Genomic DNA, 19407 nt, shown 5'->3' with positions numbered 1-19407 from the left:
TGTTTTTGAATGTGAATTTGCTAAGGATTCCTAAATTTTGCTATCTCCTCCTACCCACTCTGCATGTAAAAGACCTTTTGTTTGCTCAAAATGTCATCTTGCGCACGCAGAAAATTTGTTGTGCGCTCAAAATGTAATTTTATTTAACAGCAGAATTGTGGCACATATATAACTCCATACTTCCTCGGCCATGTTTTCTATACTGCGTCACTGTGGCGTCTGACCAATGGGAGACACCTGCTGTGACGCTAAGCTCCTCCCCTTGTGTCATCAATCTATTTGTTTCCTTTTCTGTGTATGAATGTTTATTGACATCGCGGTTATATGGCAACTTTTAGTTTCCGTCGTTCAAAACATTAACGTTTTTATTTGCGATTAATGACGCATGCTGAAATAATATATTTCTGATCAAAGCTTCTCTGGAAACTGAATAATTTGTGCTGTATTATCTGTATAACAGAAATACGTGTGTAGTACAAACAGTGTCCAGCAGAGGGCGACATTGTCCATGTACGCTGAAGAGCCACGCCGACCCAATTAGTGTGACGTATTTTTTTTTTTATGTTGTAAAATATAAATATATAAAGAGTACACATAAAAATAGTTAGTGAAATAAGTTTCATATATAAAAAAATATGCTATTTTTAATGTTAGTGGCGCAGCTGCCACAGATCAAAAACACTGTAGTGTACTTATATTATATATTTTAAAATACATATATATATATATTTTTTACTTTGTATGAAATGGAGATTTTTCTTGAATGGCATTTTCACATTGAGACAAAGGGCCGTCTTTATAAAAAACCCATGACACATGGATGAGTTATTTTGAACCTTTATTAGACATTAATTACATGATATACATAGTGTTTCATTGAAACAAGAGCGTATCATTCGCAGGAATGGCCTCTTGCACATGAGGAACGCTCCACCCCTCGCGGGTTTAAATACGGCATTGTAGTAGAAGTGTAAAAAGTGTGTGTGTGTGTGTGTTGAAAGGATGTTCAGGGGCCAGATGAGACCCCAGGGGCCCGACGCACATGAATGAGAACACTGCTAAAGCCATTATTTCAAGCATATTGAGCAAAATTGAAAAAAAAAAACAATAAACGACAGCAAATATATACACTTGAGTTGGTGGTATATACACATATATACAATATATAAATATAGTAAAATAGATTAAATTACATTGATGTTTTCCATAAATAACTGTTGGAGAGCAACAGGTTGGATGACACGTGAGGTTTAGCCGTTGGAAGCACATTGAGGTGTGTGTGAGCCGTGATCGTGGGGTTCGGTGACCTCTCGAGTGACCTCTTGAATAACCTAATGACACACACTCCCTCTCTCTCCCTCGCTCGCTCAGGGAGCGACATCAAGCTGCTGATGCAAACACTGAAATGGTAAATGAAACACTGATGGTCTCTGATTCTGTCATTTCACTTCCGTAAGGTGACGTTAGTCCTGTAATCGTCTTAGGTTACAGTAAACTCAATTAGTTGCTCTTCCTGTCAGAAATAAACCACTACAAATCAATATTTGTACATTAATAGATTTAAACGACAGGTCAAGGTGACTTAATAGTACAGTACAAATAGCATTGTAACAAATGCGTAGCGAAAATGTGCAAAATGACAATTTTCACATTTGCTGAAGGTTAAGTGCTTTTCGACACACAAACATCAATATTTTTGGCAAAGGTACAAACGGATGTCAAACACAAATGCCGACGCTCCGCTGGCGATAGATCGGTGAAGTTAGTACATTTAGGTTGCGGGTACATGATGCCAAACCTGAAAAGGGTGAATATTTCAGTGTAATTCAATGTACCAGGACTACAACACAAAAAGAACCTAAAATGAACAACAAAAACAAATCAAATGGAAAGAAGCACAACAATAGTCGATTACCATCTTTGTGGCCTAACAGCATAGTGTACAAAGTTCAGGACATTCTCTCAGAATGGATGTTTGTTTTTGCTCCGCACTGATAAAAGAGCAGCTTCTTTAAGTTTTAAAATCGCAGGCATTGCTCCGCCTCATCTGCCTGTCAATCAGAGGTGGGACACGCCCACTAGTGCCCGTTGGTGGGGCTCTCTGAAGCGGTGGTGTTGTGAATCCAGTCGAGGATGATTAAAGTCACACTGCTGATCATGACGATGAAACCGAAGATCAGGAACAACAACGCCTATTTCAAGAAAGGGAAAAGGAAATTATGGATAAGAGTTTTGACAACATTCAATATATATTAATAGAATATTTTTACTGGCCGTCAATTTCCAATCCAGCTGTAACTTTGCTAAACCACTTCTGAGGTGTTCGGTTCTTTGACTGAAATGCATTTTTTAAATGTAATGAAAACAGTTTCCTTTATCTGAGGAGAAAAATACTTGGTGACTTTTCCTGCACTTGCCATCTGAACATAAAACAAATGGGTTTGATTCTAAAAGTGGGTCAAAATTGACCGACCACTGAAAATGAAGGTGAAAGACCAAAAAACAGCCATTTTTTTGAATATGTCAAATACCATCCACCATAATGCAGACAGAAATAAATTACAGGGTGAGACTTACAGGGTGAGGCACACACATGCACACACACACACGCACACACTCGCTCACACACGCGCGCACACACACACTCGCTCACACACGCGCGCACACACACTCGCTCACACTCGCTCACACACGCGCCCGCACACACACACTCGCTCACACACGCGCGCGCACACACACTCGCTCACACACGCGCGCGCACACACACTCGCTCACACACACAAGCTCGCACACGCACACATGCACACACACGCATGCACACACAAACACACGTACACACAAACACGCACACACACTGCATACACACACTTTCGCCACACACGCTACAGCACACACACATAAGCTTCGCACTACGCACACATGCACACACACACACACGCATACACATAAACACTGCACACACACTGCATACACACACTCGCTCACACACGCTGCACGCTACACACTACAAGCTCGCACACGCACACATGCACACACACAACACACGCGTACACACAAACACGCACACACACGCACACACACTCGCTCACACACGCGCGCGCACACACACAAGCTCGCACACGCACACATGCACACACACGCATGCACACACAAACACACGTACACACAAACACGCACACACACGCACACACTCGCTCACACACGCGCGCGCACACACACTCGCTCACACACACACACTTGCACGCGCACACACTCGCTCGCACACGCACACACACACATGCACACACACGCATGCACACACAAACACACGTACACACACGCACACACACACTCGCTCGCACACACGCACACAAACACGCACACACTCGCACGCATGCACACACAAACACACGTACACACACGCACGCGCGCACACACACACACACACACGTACACACACGCACGCACGCGCACGCACACACACACACTTCACGCTATTCTCCGCGGCATCCACACACAACTCACCACACGTCCCACAGAGAGTGAGAACCACATTATAGCGACCACGAGGAGGTTACCCCATGTGACTCTACCCTCTCTAGCAACCGGGCCAATTTGGTTGCTAAGGAGACCCGACTGGAGTCACTCAGCACACTCTGAATTCAAACTCACGACTCCAGGTGTGATAGTCAGCGTCAATACTCGCTGAGATACCCAGAACCCCCTTCAAGTCATGTTATTGATATTTTGTTCACCAGATGGCAGAAATCTGCCTCCAATTTATGTCAGATACTCATATTTTTTACTTTTTTCCATTTATGTAAATGAATGGTAACATTTAGAAATGTACATGTAAATAAGATAAAAAAATAAATGCATAATTTTATTGTTTTTTCCTTCAGAGAAGAATATTTAAAAGTTATTATTATCATCTAAAAAAAAACTTTCGGTCAAAAATGTTTGAATACCAAAGGAGGGTTAAACACAATACAGCGTTTGTGCTGGAAATGACACAAAAATGACGATAAATTAAACAAACTAGTGAAAACTGCTGTTTTAACTAAACTCTCTCTTACCCCGATCTTCTGCATGGACTTCATGGACTCTTTCTTCACCAGTCTGATGTAAAATGCCGACGGCAGGATGAAGATCAGCATAGCTGCAGCAGACGCACCTGCAGAGAGACACACACCTGCGTTAGACACACCTGTGCTACACGCACACACCTGATGACATCACATCCTGTGTCCACTCACCGATGAATCCGAAGATATCTCTGATGGTGGGAACGAAGATGACGAGAATGTTGACGCAGACCAACAGCGCGACGGTGATGCAGATGTGACGCGGCCAGCTGAAGTCTTTAGACGCGCCGAGCAGCTGGTTGACTGAGGTACGAATCTGAAACATAGAAGAAAACGTTTGGTCAACATAACTTCAACGCTTACTTGTTTTGAGCACACGTAAATGCACAGACGCACTCACCGGAAAGAGAACCACCGGCACGGTCAACGTTACAGCGGTCAGGACGGCCAGACGCACAATCAGAAGCACAACGTCAAAATTGTAGACCCTGGAGTACGTGTGCAGGAGCTCGGGTTCGACAGCCTCTGGAAATGTAAACACATTTTTTGGGTTAGACTCTCTCGCTTTTTATACATAAAGCTGCTTTGAAATTCAACAGGTAATGAGTGTGATTCTGCCCATTTTAAAATACACGACCTCTCCAAATACTGTCGGAGTGTTTGTTTGCACTTGTAGGAAAACACAACTTTGTCAACAAGTGCTGCGGTTGTGCACTTTTTTGGACAATACCGAGTACTGAAAAAACATCAAACACACGATGTCCTTTTCCTGCTGTGACAAACAGCTGAACACCTCTCACTCGTTCCCAAATCTTATGTAACAGAAACATCAACCTTCTTGTGGACCAATCCGAAGCTATTTAGACGACACACCTGTTTTCTGTGAACCTGATACTGAGAATGTATGATGTTTTAAAAGGCTCACCGTTGAAGGTCAGATATCCGAACAGAGCGGCCAGCAGATACATCACAAACATTCCCAGAAACGACACGTTTGCCACATTCTGCATCTTCACTCTGGAACGACTGAAAAATAGAGAGAAGATTTTGACATTAGCAGAGCGTTATCAATCGATTCAATACATCCGAGCGTAACTCAGGGATGCAAACTCATGAGAGAGTCATTGAAGGATGAGCCTTTTCAGATGTATCTTTTCAGTTCATTCACTTTTTTTTAACCCTTTAAGCTCTGAAGGTGTTTTTAAAGATTTCCTGTTTCAACGGGATACCCAGATTTAAGCTTATAACTTGACATAAATAAACAGTGAGTGTCGAGTGTTTGGTGTCATTGAAAAGAAAACTTTTCAAAATTTGAATTAATATAGATTATGATACATTCTCAGCCTAAGAAACTGCTGAAAAACCACAAAATTTGAAATTCTGTATCTCTGGGTGTAAATAAGGTGGCTCAGAAAAAAGCCCCATCATGCCACCTGTATCTGAGAACAATGTTGTGTTGATACGACAAAGCAATCAAACGTTACAGCGTTACAAATATAATATATCATAGTGTCCAAAAACATCTCCAAACAAATAAAAGATAATAATTGTACATAAGAACTAATTACACATGCAAACACAACAATGACTAAAGGTTTGCATAGCATGCAGACATGATTTTAGTCATGAGATTTCACAGAATGAGTTTCATTCTGTGTCATTTGAGTCATCATTGAGTCTGTGTTGTGTATTTGGCGCCATCTCCTGGTGGTCATATGTAACATTGTGCTTCATGTGGATTATCTAATGATCTATACATCTGATTATCTTGTGTGTGGACTCGTTTGAAAGATAATCACAGACTCTAAATAATCATATGTGATATTTTATGTTCTGTTTATTTTTCATGAAGTTATGCGGCATAATGCGTCTGGTTGTATTCTACTCTTTGAGAGCTTTCCAACAACATATGACACATGGAGTATTTGATCAGTTTGCTGTTTTTACAGATCATAATGGTCATAATGCCTTTCAAACAAAACCTATTTTGTGTTGGTCAAGACTGCAGAAAAGGTGACTTTAGCTGAAAGGTGAGCCGTTTGCATCTCACTACAAAAACATTCATATTCACTACAAACTTTTTTCCAAATGTGGGAAGTTACTCACTCTTTAAGTTCCTCGTACATGGGCAGAATAGCCGGATGGCACACAAACGCGAAGGTGAGAATAGGCACAGCATACACAGTCTAAGATAAAACCGGAAAAGTTTGATTAATGCGTGCTCATCAGGCGCACACGCAACTGAAATGCAAATTCGAGATGCAAATAAGCATGTACCTGTGAGTTGAAGACAAAGTACTCTGGTTTGCAGCATTCTTCATCCGTGGTGTTTTGTTGCAGCGGCACCGAGTTGTTCATTGTCATGTTAATAAAGTCTTCAGGTAGTGGACAGGGGATCTGGAACTTCTTGTAGATCACCTGGAAAAACAAAAGGAGAGAATGTCCCATCAGACTAACAATGGCAGCTTGAATAAATGTGCATTTTTTGCATCTGCCCGTCTTTGTCCGTTAAATGAGCACATTTTACACCAAATATACTCACCACAATAAGGAAGAACACCATGCATAACAAGGAAAACCCACTTGTGTATCCCAGGTAACCTGAAACCAAACACACACCATGAGGATCTAAAACACGCTCCACAACAACACACCAAACACAGACCCTTTCTGTAAACACTTACCCAAGTTTTTAAGCAGCGAGAGCGGCAAAATGATGGACGCGGTTACGATGAGCACCAGGTAATCGCCGTTAGTGTACCACACGCTGCCAAAACACAAAACAAAACATTCAACGTCTAATGACTAATGAGTAAAGTTAGCATGAAGTTACATTTTCAAGTTTCAAGACATTTGCAACCCGTTTCACTTCCATAATACGACACATTTCAACAGTTCTAGAAATGTCGTTTACAAACAAAACATATTATTTTTGTTATTATTAAAATCCCAAACCCTGCTGTCGAGAGTGATGGGTGGTATTTCAGCTCTGTCTGTACAGCTTAGGGCCGTGGATCATGTGGTTTTGTGCATTTTTATGTCAGTGTGTGTTGTATGAGGTCATTGGCCATCTGACCATCCCGATGGGACAGCTGTACAATGGAGCGTTCACACTGATCCAAACATTCCAGTACAACAGCAACATCAGCTGTGCCAACCGGTCCCCGCACAGCTCGCAACTATCTTTGATGCATGCACGGATAAAAATTATTGTGAGGTTGAAAGGTAGAAACGTACTTGTTGTCAGGGTTGTCTAAGAAGGCCTTAATGACGATCGGCAGTTCGTACTTCACAATGTAGAGGTAGCTCGCCATAGCTGGAGGTTAAACAGAGTTTTAAAACATTTTAGTAGCTTAATAACACGGTTTTTGCACTGCATAACAAAATTATCTTAATCAATCTTTTTGATTACTTTGATTCCATTAAAACGATCTAAACATTCTCAAAACAAGATGGCGTACCTCCAAAGTTCTGCATGGTGATGGAACAAGATGCCGCCAGTTTCCCAGGAATTCCAAAAGCCTTGTATCCCAGCTGTTCGTACACCAGAGACCCTGGACGACGGAGGGAGTTCGAGAATTAAAACTCACGTTCTTACCACATTTAAAAATAGATACATGCTCGTCGCAATGCAAAGAGCGACTAACCTCCTTCATTGGCCGTTTTGAGCAGCAGATGAACGGAGTACAAGGAGAAAATGGCCACGCTGACCAGCAGGATCCTACGAAACAAACACAAACACAATTTGGATGATTCAAATTGGCCACAAACTCTCATGAAACACATTCAAAATGCCTTTTGCTTCTGTAGTTTGGCACATTTCATACTAGAAGCCAGGGCTGGACTGGGAAGCAACTGGCCCAAAAGTTGGGCATTCGGCCCGTTTCGCGGCCGACCCACCAGCCCGCTCGGTTCTCCCGATGGCCCCAAAGTGCATCGATCCACCGGTAAAATGCCCGGTATGCCAGATTAACAGCCCAGCCCTGCTAGAAGCCAATTTTAAAGAGTCAATTTTGATTTCATGTTGGCTTTAAATGATATATTATTATATTAACTCCCTCACGTTATACACACACACACACACACACACAGACACAATAGAGGGGGTTGAGTATGGATTAGACCTGATTATATTCTCACAGGCTTATTTGTTTTACTCTCTGGAGCTTAGGTGAACCCGTTTATAACCGGTGTGACGTTTACATTGTACACGCTTGCTTTAACCCCACAGTGATGCATGTACCTCCAAACTACACTTGTATAAAAGGAGCGTTCAACAGTGTGCAGATGAAATGACTGTCAATCTTTAAGTGATTCTGAAAGATGTCACTAAAGATTAAATGTAAAGAATGGCATTCGTGGAACGCACCTTTATGTAACCAGCAGATTGTCGTGGGATTAACACACAAATAAATAAAAGGCTTTGTTTGAAAACACTGCACAGAACGGCCTTTCATTAACTTCTTCATCTAGAGCCGAATCGACTTATTCTGATCAAGTGCAGCTGATTTACCTCAAAAATCTGGGGCAAATTTAACAGTACTAATTATTTTAATCATGCAATTAGTGGCAGTGTAAATCCGGGACATTTTGTAAACATGTTTTATTTCATAGATTAGCAACTTAATGTATAAACTACTATTTTTTTTATTCTTGTCTGGTTTTCCAGTAAAATACTGTAAGTAAACATCCTTTATCCTCTTCAAATCCAGCCGGCGGGTCCAAAAGGGGGCGCCATGTCACAAAAAATGGTTTACTATTAAAATGTTCAAGTCTCCGCATGCATAAATCAGGCATATGGGGTATTGTTGGAAAGTTTATAATCTGAACTTTTCATAGATAATCATTACTTCTGCATTTATGTTGCATAAAATAATAAAAAAATGCCTGAAAATATTTATGTCGAAATCAGCGCCACCTAGTGGTCATGTGGAAGAAATATTAATATGAATATAAAAGTCTTTAAAATAATATTTAAATAGATAAGTCATATATCAAATGAAAGCGCTCATTCTCAGGAATGCGACGGTAACATGTATTTTGTTGCACTAATACCACAGTTCAAAAGATGTTCAAAATATATATATATATATTTGTAAGACATCAAATACAAACGTCTCTTATATGAGCTGATCGCTGCTACTGTAAGCCCCAAATAGCCAAAAATGTATTTATCTTAAAAATGAGCCATTTTTGACTTGTCTGTGACCTTGCTTGTGTGAATAATCCAATGTTATATTTTAGATGTCCAGAACAAAAAATGCAGTTCAGCAGGAAAAGCATGCTAAACAAATGATTGGTTATTCCTATATATGTTATTATTGTTACTATTAATGATAAACTGTTATACAACAGCGCAAAGGGAAGGATCTCAGCTTTCTAATGACACCTAGTTTGAGTTTGTAGTCCACTCAGAGGCCGAGATATTCAATGCAATAATGAGGGTGGTGCTTGAACTGAACATTAGACTGAATGTCTATGGACGAGCACATCTGTGAGGGCTGAAAAGCGTTAGAGCGCCCCCTACATTTCAGATCTGTATATTGTGATGGAATGTGATTAAGGAATAATATTCTTTCTAGTACTTTCTGCCATCTAGTGGAATAAAATGAGACTATTACGAGGGAGACGGGGTGAACAGAACCGGAATTACATGCTTACAAAGTTACAACAACAAGATACTTTTTTTAATCCATCATAAGATGTTGATCATCATATGCAAGTCTTATCTCACGTTATTTTGCTTCCTTATGAAAACATATATTGTTGCAAGGGGGTTTAGGAGTTTTTACTGGAAAACAATGCACATTTACTGACTAAGAAAACTAGCCCAAGCAGGTGGTGACCAGTATGAGAAGATACCATCATGCAGTTCAGACAAGATAAACATATCTTTCTAAAGACTTTCTCAATACTCACACAAACATGGCGATGCCAGTGTTGGCCATGGCATAGGACAGCCCAAGAATTCCACTGCCCATGATGGCGTTACCAAGGTTAAACACTGACATTCCAAATGACGCTGAGCCAGGGCTCTAAACAAACAAGGACAATGAGATTTAGACTGTTATGAAAGTCAGAGAAAGTTACAAACTCATTGGACCAGATGAGCTACTTACATATTCAGCTTCATATTTCTTCTTTCCCAAGTGATGATCTGACAGGAAGTTCTGACTCTCTGTGTCCACATCGGTGTATGGCAATCTGTTATCACATCGGTACGTTAAATTAAAATTTCATTTCATTTAGCAGATGAGTGGAGTAGTAAAATGAAGCACATGTATGAAGGATTTACCCATTGAGAGGGACTTTGGTGGGACAGTCTTGGTAACTTGTATACTCGTTGCAGTTGGAACTGCTGCTGTCCATCTCTGGAGCGATGTTAAAACGACTCATCTCTGTCTTACCAGGGGCTTTATTCATTCTGCAATACAAAACCATACAAATATTCTCCTTATTATTAAATGACGTAGCTTTGGTTTGAACCAATATAAATCCTCCTATATAAACTTATTTCTAAGAAACTCCAAATGTGTTGATGTGGTGCATCTGACCAGATCTTGGACACATAAATGATGTTACTATTTACGGCCGTTCATTTTCAAGTGAGAAGCATGGCATTCTGGTCTTTACAAATTACTAAATTATTTGTGAACATATGGATCCCAAAACTAATTGAGAAATTTAAAAGGAACAAATAATAGGATGCCTGCAACCCCTTCAGCCGTGACTATATTCACAATATGGTACAGCCTCGAGTGGCGTAGTACTTTTATAAAACAGTCACCACATAGTAAAATTATTAAGGACACAAATGTTCATTAAAATGTTACATATTGTAAGTAAAATCTTTAAATACCACCAACAGTAAACAGAACGTTGCTTGTGGTGTGATACAAATAGAAGTTTCGTGATGAGGTCAGAGCTGTGCTTTATCATGAATAAAGCACAGCTGTTGACCAATCAGCATCCAGGACCGGAACTATACGTTTTATAAAATATATAAAAATTCACATTTTGTTTTTTAATTACTGTAGTCTAAATATTATTTCGTTTATTCTGTCAATCTTGTCCAAACAATTAAAACACCAAAAAATATATAAACATCGGAAACCTGAAGGACTTGTTATTGCGCTCCCCTCAGTCTGCATGTGCGCCCCTGCATAGGTCAGCGGGGTATGGAGTTATATATGTGCCACAATTCTGCACGCGCAAGATCATATTATGAATGCACAAAAAATATTCTGCACGCGCAAGGTGAAATTGAGCACACAAAATTTTATTTGCACGCGCAAGATCATATTTTGAGTGCGCAAAAAAAATTCTGCACACACAAGATGAAATTGACCGTACAAAAAAATATAATATTTTGGGTGCAACATTTTTTTCTGCACACACAAGTTGAAACTGAGCAAAGCAAAGTTATTTTTGCACGCGCAAGATTATATTTTGAGAGCAAAAAAATTCTAGACGCGTAAGATGATATTTTGAGTGCAAAAAAAAAATATTTTGCTTGTGCTTGAATTCAGTTTTAAATTAATTATGAACAAACGAAAATCTATTTTATGCTAGAATAAAGTTTCTTTGAATGTGAATTTTTTTGCATGCTCAAAATATCATCTTGTGCACGCAGAAAAATGTTTGTGCGCTCAAAATATAATTTTGTGCGCGCTGAATTGTGGCACAAGTACAGCTCCATAGTAGAACCGCGCCTCAGCAGCGCCGCATCAGTGTGGACACGTGACCAACCAGAGACAAGTGGAAAATTACAAATCCGACTCTGACAACAGAGCAACGTGTGTCTGTATCCGCACCTTCGATCTATATTTATATAATAGGAACAAATTATTAAAATCAATTTCAGTGTCTAGTCTTGTCAGATGACGTTTATCCTATTCAGATGTTTAACCAAACAGATTCTGGTAACATTTTTAGACATGAAAAGGAAATTAAACTGCCATGTTTCAGTTTAAACTCCCAAAAGCAATATTAATAAGTAGCCTAAAACGATATAATACATGATAATATGTCAAAAGAATGTGAGAAGGTAAACGGAGATGCTCGGTGTGTCTGTGATGGACGCCCCCGTATTTACCGACCATCACCGGCAACAGAAAAAAAAAAGCCCGTTACACAATCTTATTTAATCTCTGCAGCCTTTGACATTATTTCCCATCAACATATCAATAATCAACATCAAGAAGACAGAGAGAGAGACAGAGAGAGAGAGAGCATCATTAAATAAATAAATAAATAATTTAAACAGACTGACTGAGGCGGCTGCGATCTAAACGCGCCAATTTATAATGATACATTTAAATGTAACAGTTACTGAAGATGACAATGAGAATTAGTAACTGTCATTGTGTTCGATTGTTCTTTTAACACGGATATCTTGAAATGAGATGAAGAAACACGAATGAGTCATTCGACGACAGTTTATTAAAGACAGTTAAGACCAAAAATAAATAAATAATTAAATAATAATAATATTAATAAAAAGAGCAACGTGTAATCTGTCCCGAGAATCACTGCGGTTCTGAATAATCCTGTGGCTCATTCATACGTTAATACCGTGATGTGATTCTTACCTTAAGAATTAAACACCCAAATTCCACTTCTTTGGCTCCTTTATGAACGAAGAATTTGACAAAAGCCCTCCCAGCCGTGTGGAATGTTCCAGAAATCAATTATAAAACCGATAACGTGATTTTTATCAGTCAAAATTGTACTGGTGTATCCTAAGGATAAATAAAGCAAACTAAGCTCCAAAAGAATGAATATATTATTATGGATCTTAAAGATGTCCTCTAGGCGTGTCCTGGAATCAAAGTCGTGTTCCTCTGTGAATGAATGAGGGTTTATATTCACCGGACACATTTGAGGGTGGAGTCTCTGACGTGGATTGTATACAAACACAGAGGAGCTCAACGATGTGTCTGACCAGACAAGAGTGGAATTTCACCAGGCATCTCTCTCTCTCTCCCTCTGTCTCTCCCCCTCACTCTCTCTGTCTCTCTCTCTCTCTCTCTCTGTGTGTGTCTCTCTGTGTCTCTCTCTCACTCTCTCTGTCTGTCTCTCTCTGTGTGTGTGTGTCTCTCTCTCTCTCCCTCTGTGTGTGTGTCTCTCTCTCACTCTCTCTGTCTCTCTGTCTGTCTCTCTCTCTCTCCCTCTGTGTGTGTGTCTCTCTCTCACTCTCTCTGTCTCTCTGTCTGTCTCTCTCTCTCTCTGTGTGTCTCTCTCTCTCTCTCTCTCTCTCTCTCTCACTGTGCCTCATAAATACATCTCTTCTTTCTGTCCACAGGAAACAATCACAAATGAGATCTCTTTATTATCGCAATTGTTTGTCCTCATCAACTTAAAAATGTAGCATTAGTGCATGGTGTGTGTTATCTTTTAGATCATTCAACAACTGTCAAAATGATCTTTTAGCAGCTACAGCGCTGTAAAAAAGTATTTACCCCTTCCTGATTTTTTCTATTTTTGTGTATCTTTCATACTAAATTATCTTCAAACGAGATATAACGTAAAACAAAGGCACCCGAGTAAACACAAAAAACTGTTTTCATATATATATATATATTTTTTTTTTATTGAAGCACAAAGTTATCCAACATCCAACTAACTGCCCCTTTAATCTCAATAGCTGGTTGAGTCACCTTTAGCAGCAACAACTGCAACCGAACGCTTCCGATAACTGGAGGTCAGTCTTTCACAACACTGTGGGGGAGTTTCGGCGCATTCCTCTTTACAGAACTGCTTTACTTCAAACACATTGGAGAGTTTGAGTGGTGGTGGAGTGGGCTAAAGCACATAACTGGTAATCAGAAGGTTGCCGGTTCGATCCCCACAGTCACCACCATTGTGTCCTTGAGGAAGGCACTTAACTCCAGGTTGCTCCGGGGGGAATGTCCCTGTAATAAGTGCACTGTAAGTCACTTTGGATAAAAGCATCTGCCAAATGCACAAATGTAAATGTAAGACCACTCCAGAACTTTAATATGGCTGTTTTTGAGTCATTCAGAGGTGGACTTCCTCCTGTGCTTTGGATCATTGTCTTGCTGCATAATCCAGATGCGCTTGAGCTTCAACTCACGGACTGATGACGGGACGTTCCCCTTTAGGATTTTCTGGTACAGAGCAGAATTCATGTTTCCCTCAATTATTGCCGCAAAGCATCCCGACACATCACATGACCACCACCACGCTTGACCGCAGGTATGATGATTTATGGCAGATGTAACGGGACCCCTGTCTTCCAAACAGTTCCACTTTCGACTCTGGATTTACATTTATGCATTTGGCAGACGCTTTTATCCAAAGAGACTTACAGTGCACTTATTACAGGGACAATCCCCCCGGAGCAACCTGGAGTTAAGTGCCTTACTCAAGGACACAATGGTGGTGACTGTGGGGATCGAACCAGCAACCTTCTGATTACCAGTTTACCAGTTATGTGCTTTAGACCACTACACCACCACCACTCCATGTCCACAGAACATTCTCCCAAAATTCTGAGGATCAATCCAGACCAGTCTTAATGTTCTTCTGGGTCGGCGGTGGTTTTCTCCTCGTCACACTTCCATGGATGGCATTTTTGGCCCGTGTCTTTCTAATAGTGGAGTCAAGAACAGTGACCTTAATTGATGCGAGAGAGGCCCGCATGAGTCATCGCTGTGCTATTGGAGGAATTTTGGAAGGTCAGCCATTCTGGGAAGGTTCACTACTGTGCCAAGTGTTCTCCATTTGGAGAGAATGACTCTCACTGGGGTTATTTGGAGTCCCGGAGCCTTTGAAATAGATTTAGTTGTTGATTTGATTGAACAGGGCTGGTGTGTCTAGTCCAGCTGAACCCCATTATGAATACAGCTTCATAGATTTGGGGATTTAGTAACTATGGGGGCAAATACTTTTTCACACAGGCCCAGTTGGAATTGGATCAGCCAGGTGTGCTAAGCAACCAAATATGCCGGTTGCTAGGGAGGGTATAGTCACATGATAAGATGCGCAGATTGACGGTCTCAGAAGCGGAGACAACTGAGACTCGTCCTCCGCCACCCGGATTGAGGCGAGTAACCGTGCCACCACGAGGACCCACTAAGTAGTGGGAATTGGGCTTTCCATATTGGGAAAAAACAGGATTAAAAATATATATATATGTGGATGAATCATTTGTGATTTTTCTTTCACAGGGAGTGATTAAGATCACAATGTGACCACATGACCATGATGCTGAAGATAGGGGTCGTAGGGTCATGCAACAAAAATAAATACACTTTAAAAAAGGAACTCTTGATGTGTTGCTGGTCTTAGATGGTCTAGTTTTCTGGTTTCAGAGGGGCTTTGGACAGCTAAACCAGAAAAACACCACCGTGGCCATGTTGGGAGACAAGCTAGACCAGCTTAAACCAGCTAAAAGACTAAAGCCGGGAGACTCGGCTCTGGATTGGGTCATTGCCGACGAGGGCATCGGGTTGAGTTTGTTTACTCTTTCTTTCCCTGAAGAACTTAAACCAATCACTCGCCTGAGCACCTTCACACAGACGTTCTCCGTCACCCCCTGATCGGCCAAATCCTCCCACTGGAAGTGAAGCAGGGCAGTGCAGGACCGCGGTCAACAGAGGTTTACTCCCGGATTACAAGCCACTACAGTCACTGAGCTAAAGTTCACAGCCGATGACAAAAGAACACGGATACTGGAATGTCTGACCTATTGAAACGGGCCGTGGGGCCCCCGACTCCATAGGTAAGTCTGGATTAACAAAAGCATTTTTCTGTCTCCACACTGTGTGAAAACAGAAATCCCAGCGATATGCTTTTGAAACTGGAGTCATCCACCGAGTGTATAGTCCAGGAATGATGCTCTTTACACGTGAATAATGGAGGGAAACTTGTGCAAAACCTTCAGATGAATGAGGAATCTGAAAAACACAAGTTTGTATGTACAATAAATTCAAACATACCATTCAAGACTTCACTTGAAAAGGAGCCGCAAGCGTCCCACGTCAACCAGTCAGAATTATTTGGATTTCCGCATGCATGGTTTGTAAAATGTGCCCTTTAAATGTGTCATATCTTTATTCAGCCAATGATTTCACACAGCAACATCATTAAAAATACAGAAAGGTTGCAACTAGGAACCTATTTTATTAACAATAACCTCAAACAAATACCTTCTGTGGCCGATAATCAGATCTGTTGAGGAGTTTGGAGGTATTCTCTTACTCACCCTCATGTTGTTCCAAATCTGTAGCACTTTTTTCTATTGTGGAGCACAAAAGGAGATGTGACATAAATGATGGCAGAATTTTTATTTTTGGTGAACCGTCCCTTTAAATAAGCGCATTTCATGCAGTGGTGAATTCTCTGCTGGTGTAATATGACAAATAAATAAATGTTTTTCACCTTTTTGCCTATGTATTTTTAATCGCTTTCCACTCTTAATTAATCTACAGACAAAAAGAGAAAAACAAAAAGTTTATCCAGTCAGAATTAATTCCTTGATGTCACAAATGAAGTGTGATGCTGTTTCACAAATCACATGCCTGAAGCCGAAATCAGCACGTGAGTTTGAGCTCCGCCCCCTCAAGACTTTCCACAGAATCCCTCAACAGTGCAAATGAATGAGCAACTGAAGTCAGCTTGTCAGATTCATCAGCCAATCAGATTGATTTATTTGTTCTTGGTGGGTGTGGTCTTTAGGATATGTCCTGGTCCGAGGCCTTCTAGCTGGCCTTGAGTGAGGCAATCACGAGATGTCACACAAACATGTCCACACTCAGGGAGATTTACAGAGTAAATGATAAACATTCACTTTATTAAGAAATATCGATAATTGAGTTTGTTTCCACATTACACGATATTAAATCTTGTTTAACAAATGTCTGCAGAAACAGGTGAATAAAACTATAAAAATATTTTAATAATCGCACACCTGAAGCACTAATGCTAGCGCTAGCATTGTTTATCAGTTGGGTTGCTAGGAGACATAGCGCTGCAGCATTGTTTATCAGTTGGGTTGCTAGGAGACATAGCGCAGCAGCATTGTTTATATGCAGTCTAGTTGTTCCTATAAACTCTCTTCATGGTGCCATTGAGATTATTGTTTTTACTAGGACTGTCAATCAGTTAATTTTTTTCATTAAAAATTAATTACATGGTGTTCCAATTAATAATACAAAAAATGAAATAAAGAAAATGTATTATATGTCAAATAAATAAATAATTATTATTTTCTAAATTAGAATAAAAAAAAGGAAATAAAGATAATTTATTATGTGTCAAATAAATAAATAATAATAATTTTATAAATTAGAATAAAAAAAATAAAAGAATGAAATAAAAGATAATTTATTATATGTCAATTAAACAAATAATAATTATTTAATAAATTATAATAAACAATTTATAAAGAAATAAATAAAAGATAATTTATTATATGATAATAAAAATAATGATAAATATAATATATATATAGTGAAAATTATAATTCAGAAAATTCTAATACATTAAATGATATTCATATAATGTGTCAGCAGTCAAGTAAATCATTTAGACAATACAAAAACGGGCTTTAAAGTCAAAATCTTGTTTATTATCTCATTGTCTATAACCCTATTATTGGCCTTCTGTCTGCTCTATTTGACATTTTTGGCCGATGAACTCATGCATCAAGATGGACTCTCACATAGAAACACACAGTCCAAGTCTTCTGAAGCTATAAAGTCACTTTAAATCATTTAAATGTTCTTTTAGGGTGAGCTCTTTCTTTAACGTCATGCATCCACAACACCAACCGATGCCTTGTGTTATAATGGCAAGAATTAGGGGAGAGAAGCGGTTTCATTATTTGCATTACTGCAATATTTGAGTAGTGTTTTTACTAGATTCATATTTAATCGATTACTCGAGCACATCCCTATTTTGGAGCGTCTTTGTTTGTGTTACGTGTCACTAGTTTTCAGCATCTCTAGTCATGTAAGAGCTGTGTGTTCAGGACGCTGTCATGTTAAACATAGTTTGAAACGTTGAAAAGGGCGTCAGCATTCTGATGTGGTCCGTCCGAGCCTGTTGCTCTCATGTGCATTGCCTGTACTGGAGTTGCGCTGGCTGCCCCCTACTGCAACCAGGGCTGGACTGGGAAAGTGCCTAGCAACTGGCCCAAAACTTATTGTGTGTGTGTGTTTGGTGTGTGTGTGGGGGTGTTCGCTGTCCTTTTCTGCATATCATGGCGCCGTTTTGTGGTCCGTTCTGCATAACGCAGCGGCTCATTTTAGCTTATCACGGCCCATTCGGCATGTTTCGCAGCCGACCCACCAGCCCGCTCTGTTCTCCGATGGCCAGTCCGCCCCTGATCTGCCCCAAAGTGCGTCGGCCCACCGGGAAAATGCCCGGCATGCCAGATAACCAGTCCAGCCCTGACTGCAACAAATTTGTGAAAACATCAAGGTTGCACATCAAGCTTAAGTTGCTCCTATGGAACATTCCTGATGACAGAATTGACATACTGGATGATTAATTGTGCAGATTTTTTCTAACACGATTCTTTATATTATTAATCGTATTAAATGAATGTTTTTAATTTACCAGAATGTTCAACCCATATCTCATGTTCCAGGAGAGCTGTGGAACAACCTGCAAACTTGAGATGAGCATTAATGTTTTCGTTTGGAAATCAGTGGTTTTTCTGTGGTAACCTCCCATGAACATTGTTCTTGCCAATATTTTCTCATGGTAAACTCGTGTACACTGACGTTATCAGGTGTCAGAGATACCTGCAGATTTTCAGCCATCGCCCTACGGTTCTCCATCACTTGTTTGAGTATTTTACATTTGACCCACACTGTGATCTTTGCAGGATGTCCTCTCCTGAGGTGCTGAATGTCCTCCATTTGTAAACTATCTGCCTGACTCTGTGCTAAAGGAGGCCCAAGTATATAGAAATCACCTTTTTGAACTTGTTCAACTGTTCTGCTGAGAACTCCTCCGATCATATTCATTCAGAGCACTGAGCAGAACTCAGGAGTATTGAGATGGTAACAACAGGTTTTGTGTGTGAAAGGGCAAGTTGAACTCACAGCTGTAAGTCAACATTACACAGTGACAAGATATTTGCTAATCCATTGCTAAGATGCTCGGAGAGCTTTCTAACTCTGAGACACATATAAGAGTGATGCATGAGTAGGAGGGATTCTGGTTAATCCCTTTCATTAAAATAGTCTAAATGAACTTTTTCTGCATGAAACAATTCAGTTGTGTGTCAAAAGTGTTTCCTTTAACTAGCAACTCACATTCAGACACACACAGAGCTCTGCCAGGAAGCCAGAGATGAGATAGCCCAGTA

The 19407-nt window shown here is 40.2% G+C and overlaps 1 protein-coding gene across 1 annotated transcript; it reads right to left on the bottom strand.

Annotated features, from left to right (window-relative positions):
* Positions 1–827: 827 nt before the first annotated feature.
* slc38a2 (solute carrier family 38 member 2) lies at positions 828–13008 on the bottom strand. The gene is made up of 16 exons (XM_052118368.1): positions 12656–13008; positions 10360–10488; positions 10184–10268; positions 9984–10099; positions 7712–7785; positions 7526–7618; positions 7302–7380; positions 6749–6831; positions 6607–6665; positions 6342–6482; positions 6171–6250; positions 4990–5090; positions 4465–4589; positions 4236–4380; positions 4056–4153; positions 828–2192 (listed from the first exon to the last, which is right to left on the bottom strand). The coding sequence occupies exons 2-16, from the start codon at positions 10485–10487 to the stop codon at positions 2079–2081; spliced, it is 1521 nt and encodes a 506-aa protein (XP_051974328.1). The 5' UTR covers position 10488; positions 12656–13008; the 3' UTR covers positions 828–2078.
* Positions 13009–19407: the final 6399 nt, after the last annotated feature.

This window comes from Xyrauchen texanus, chromosome 45 (genome assembly GCF_025860055.1).
Source record: "Xyrauchen texanus isolate HMW12.3.18 chromosome 45, RBS_HiC_50CHRs, whole genome shotgun sequence".
Classification (NCBI taxonomy): domain Eukaryota; kingdom Metazoa; phylum Chordata; class Actinopteri; order Cypriniformes; family Catostomidae; genus Xyrauchen; species Xyrauchen texanus.
Note: the sequence above shows the minus strand (reverse complement) of the source record. Positions and strands in the feature narration are given on the sequence as shown.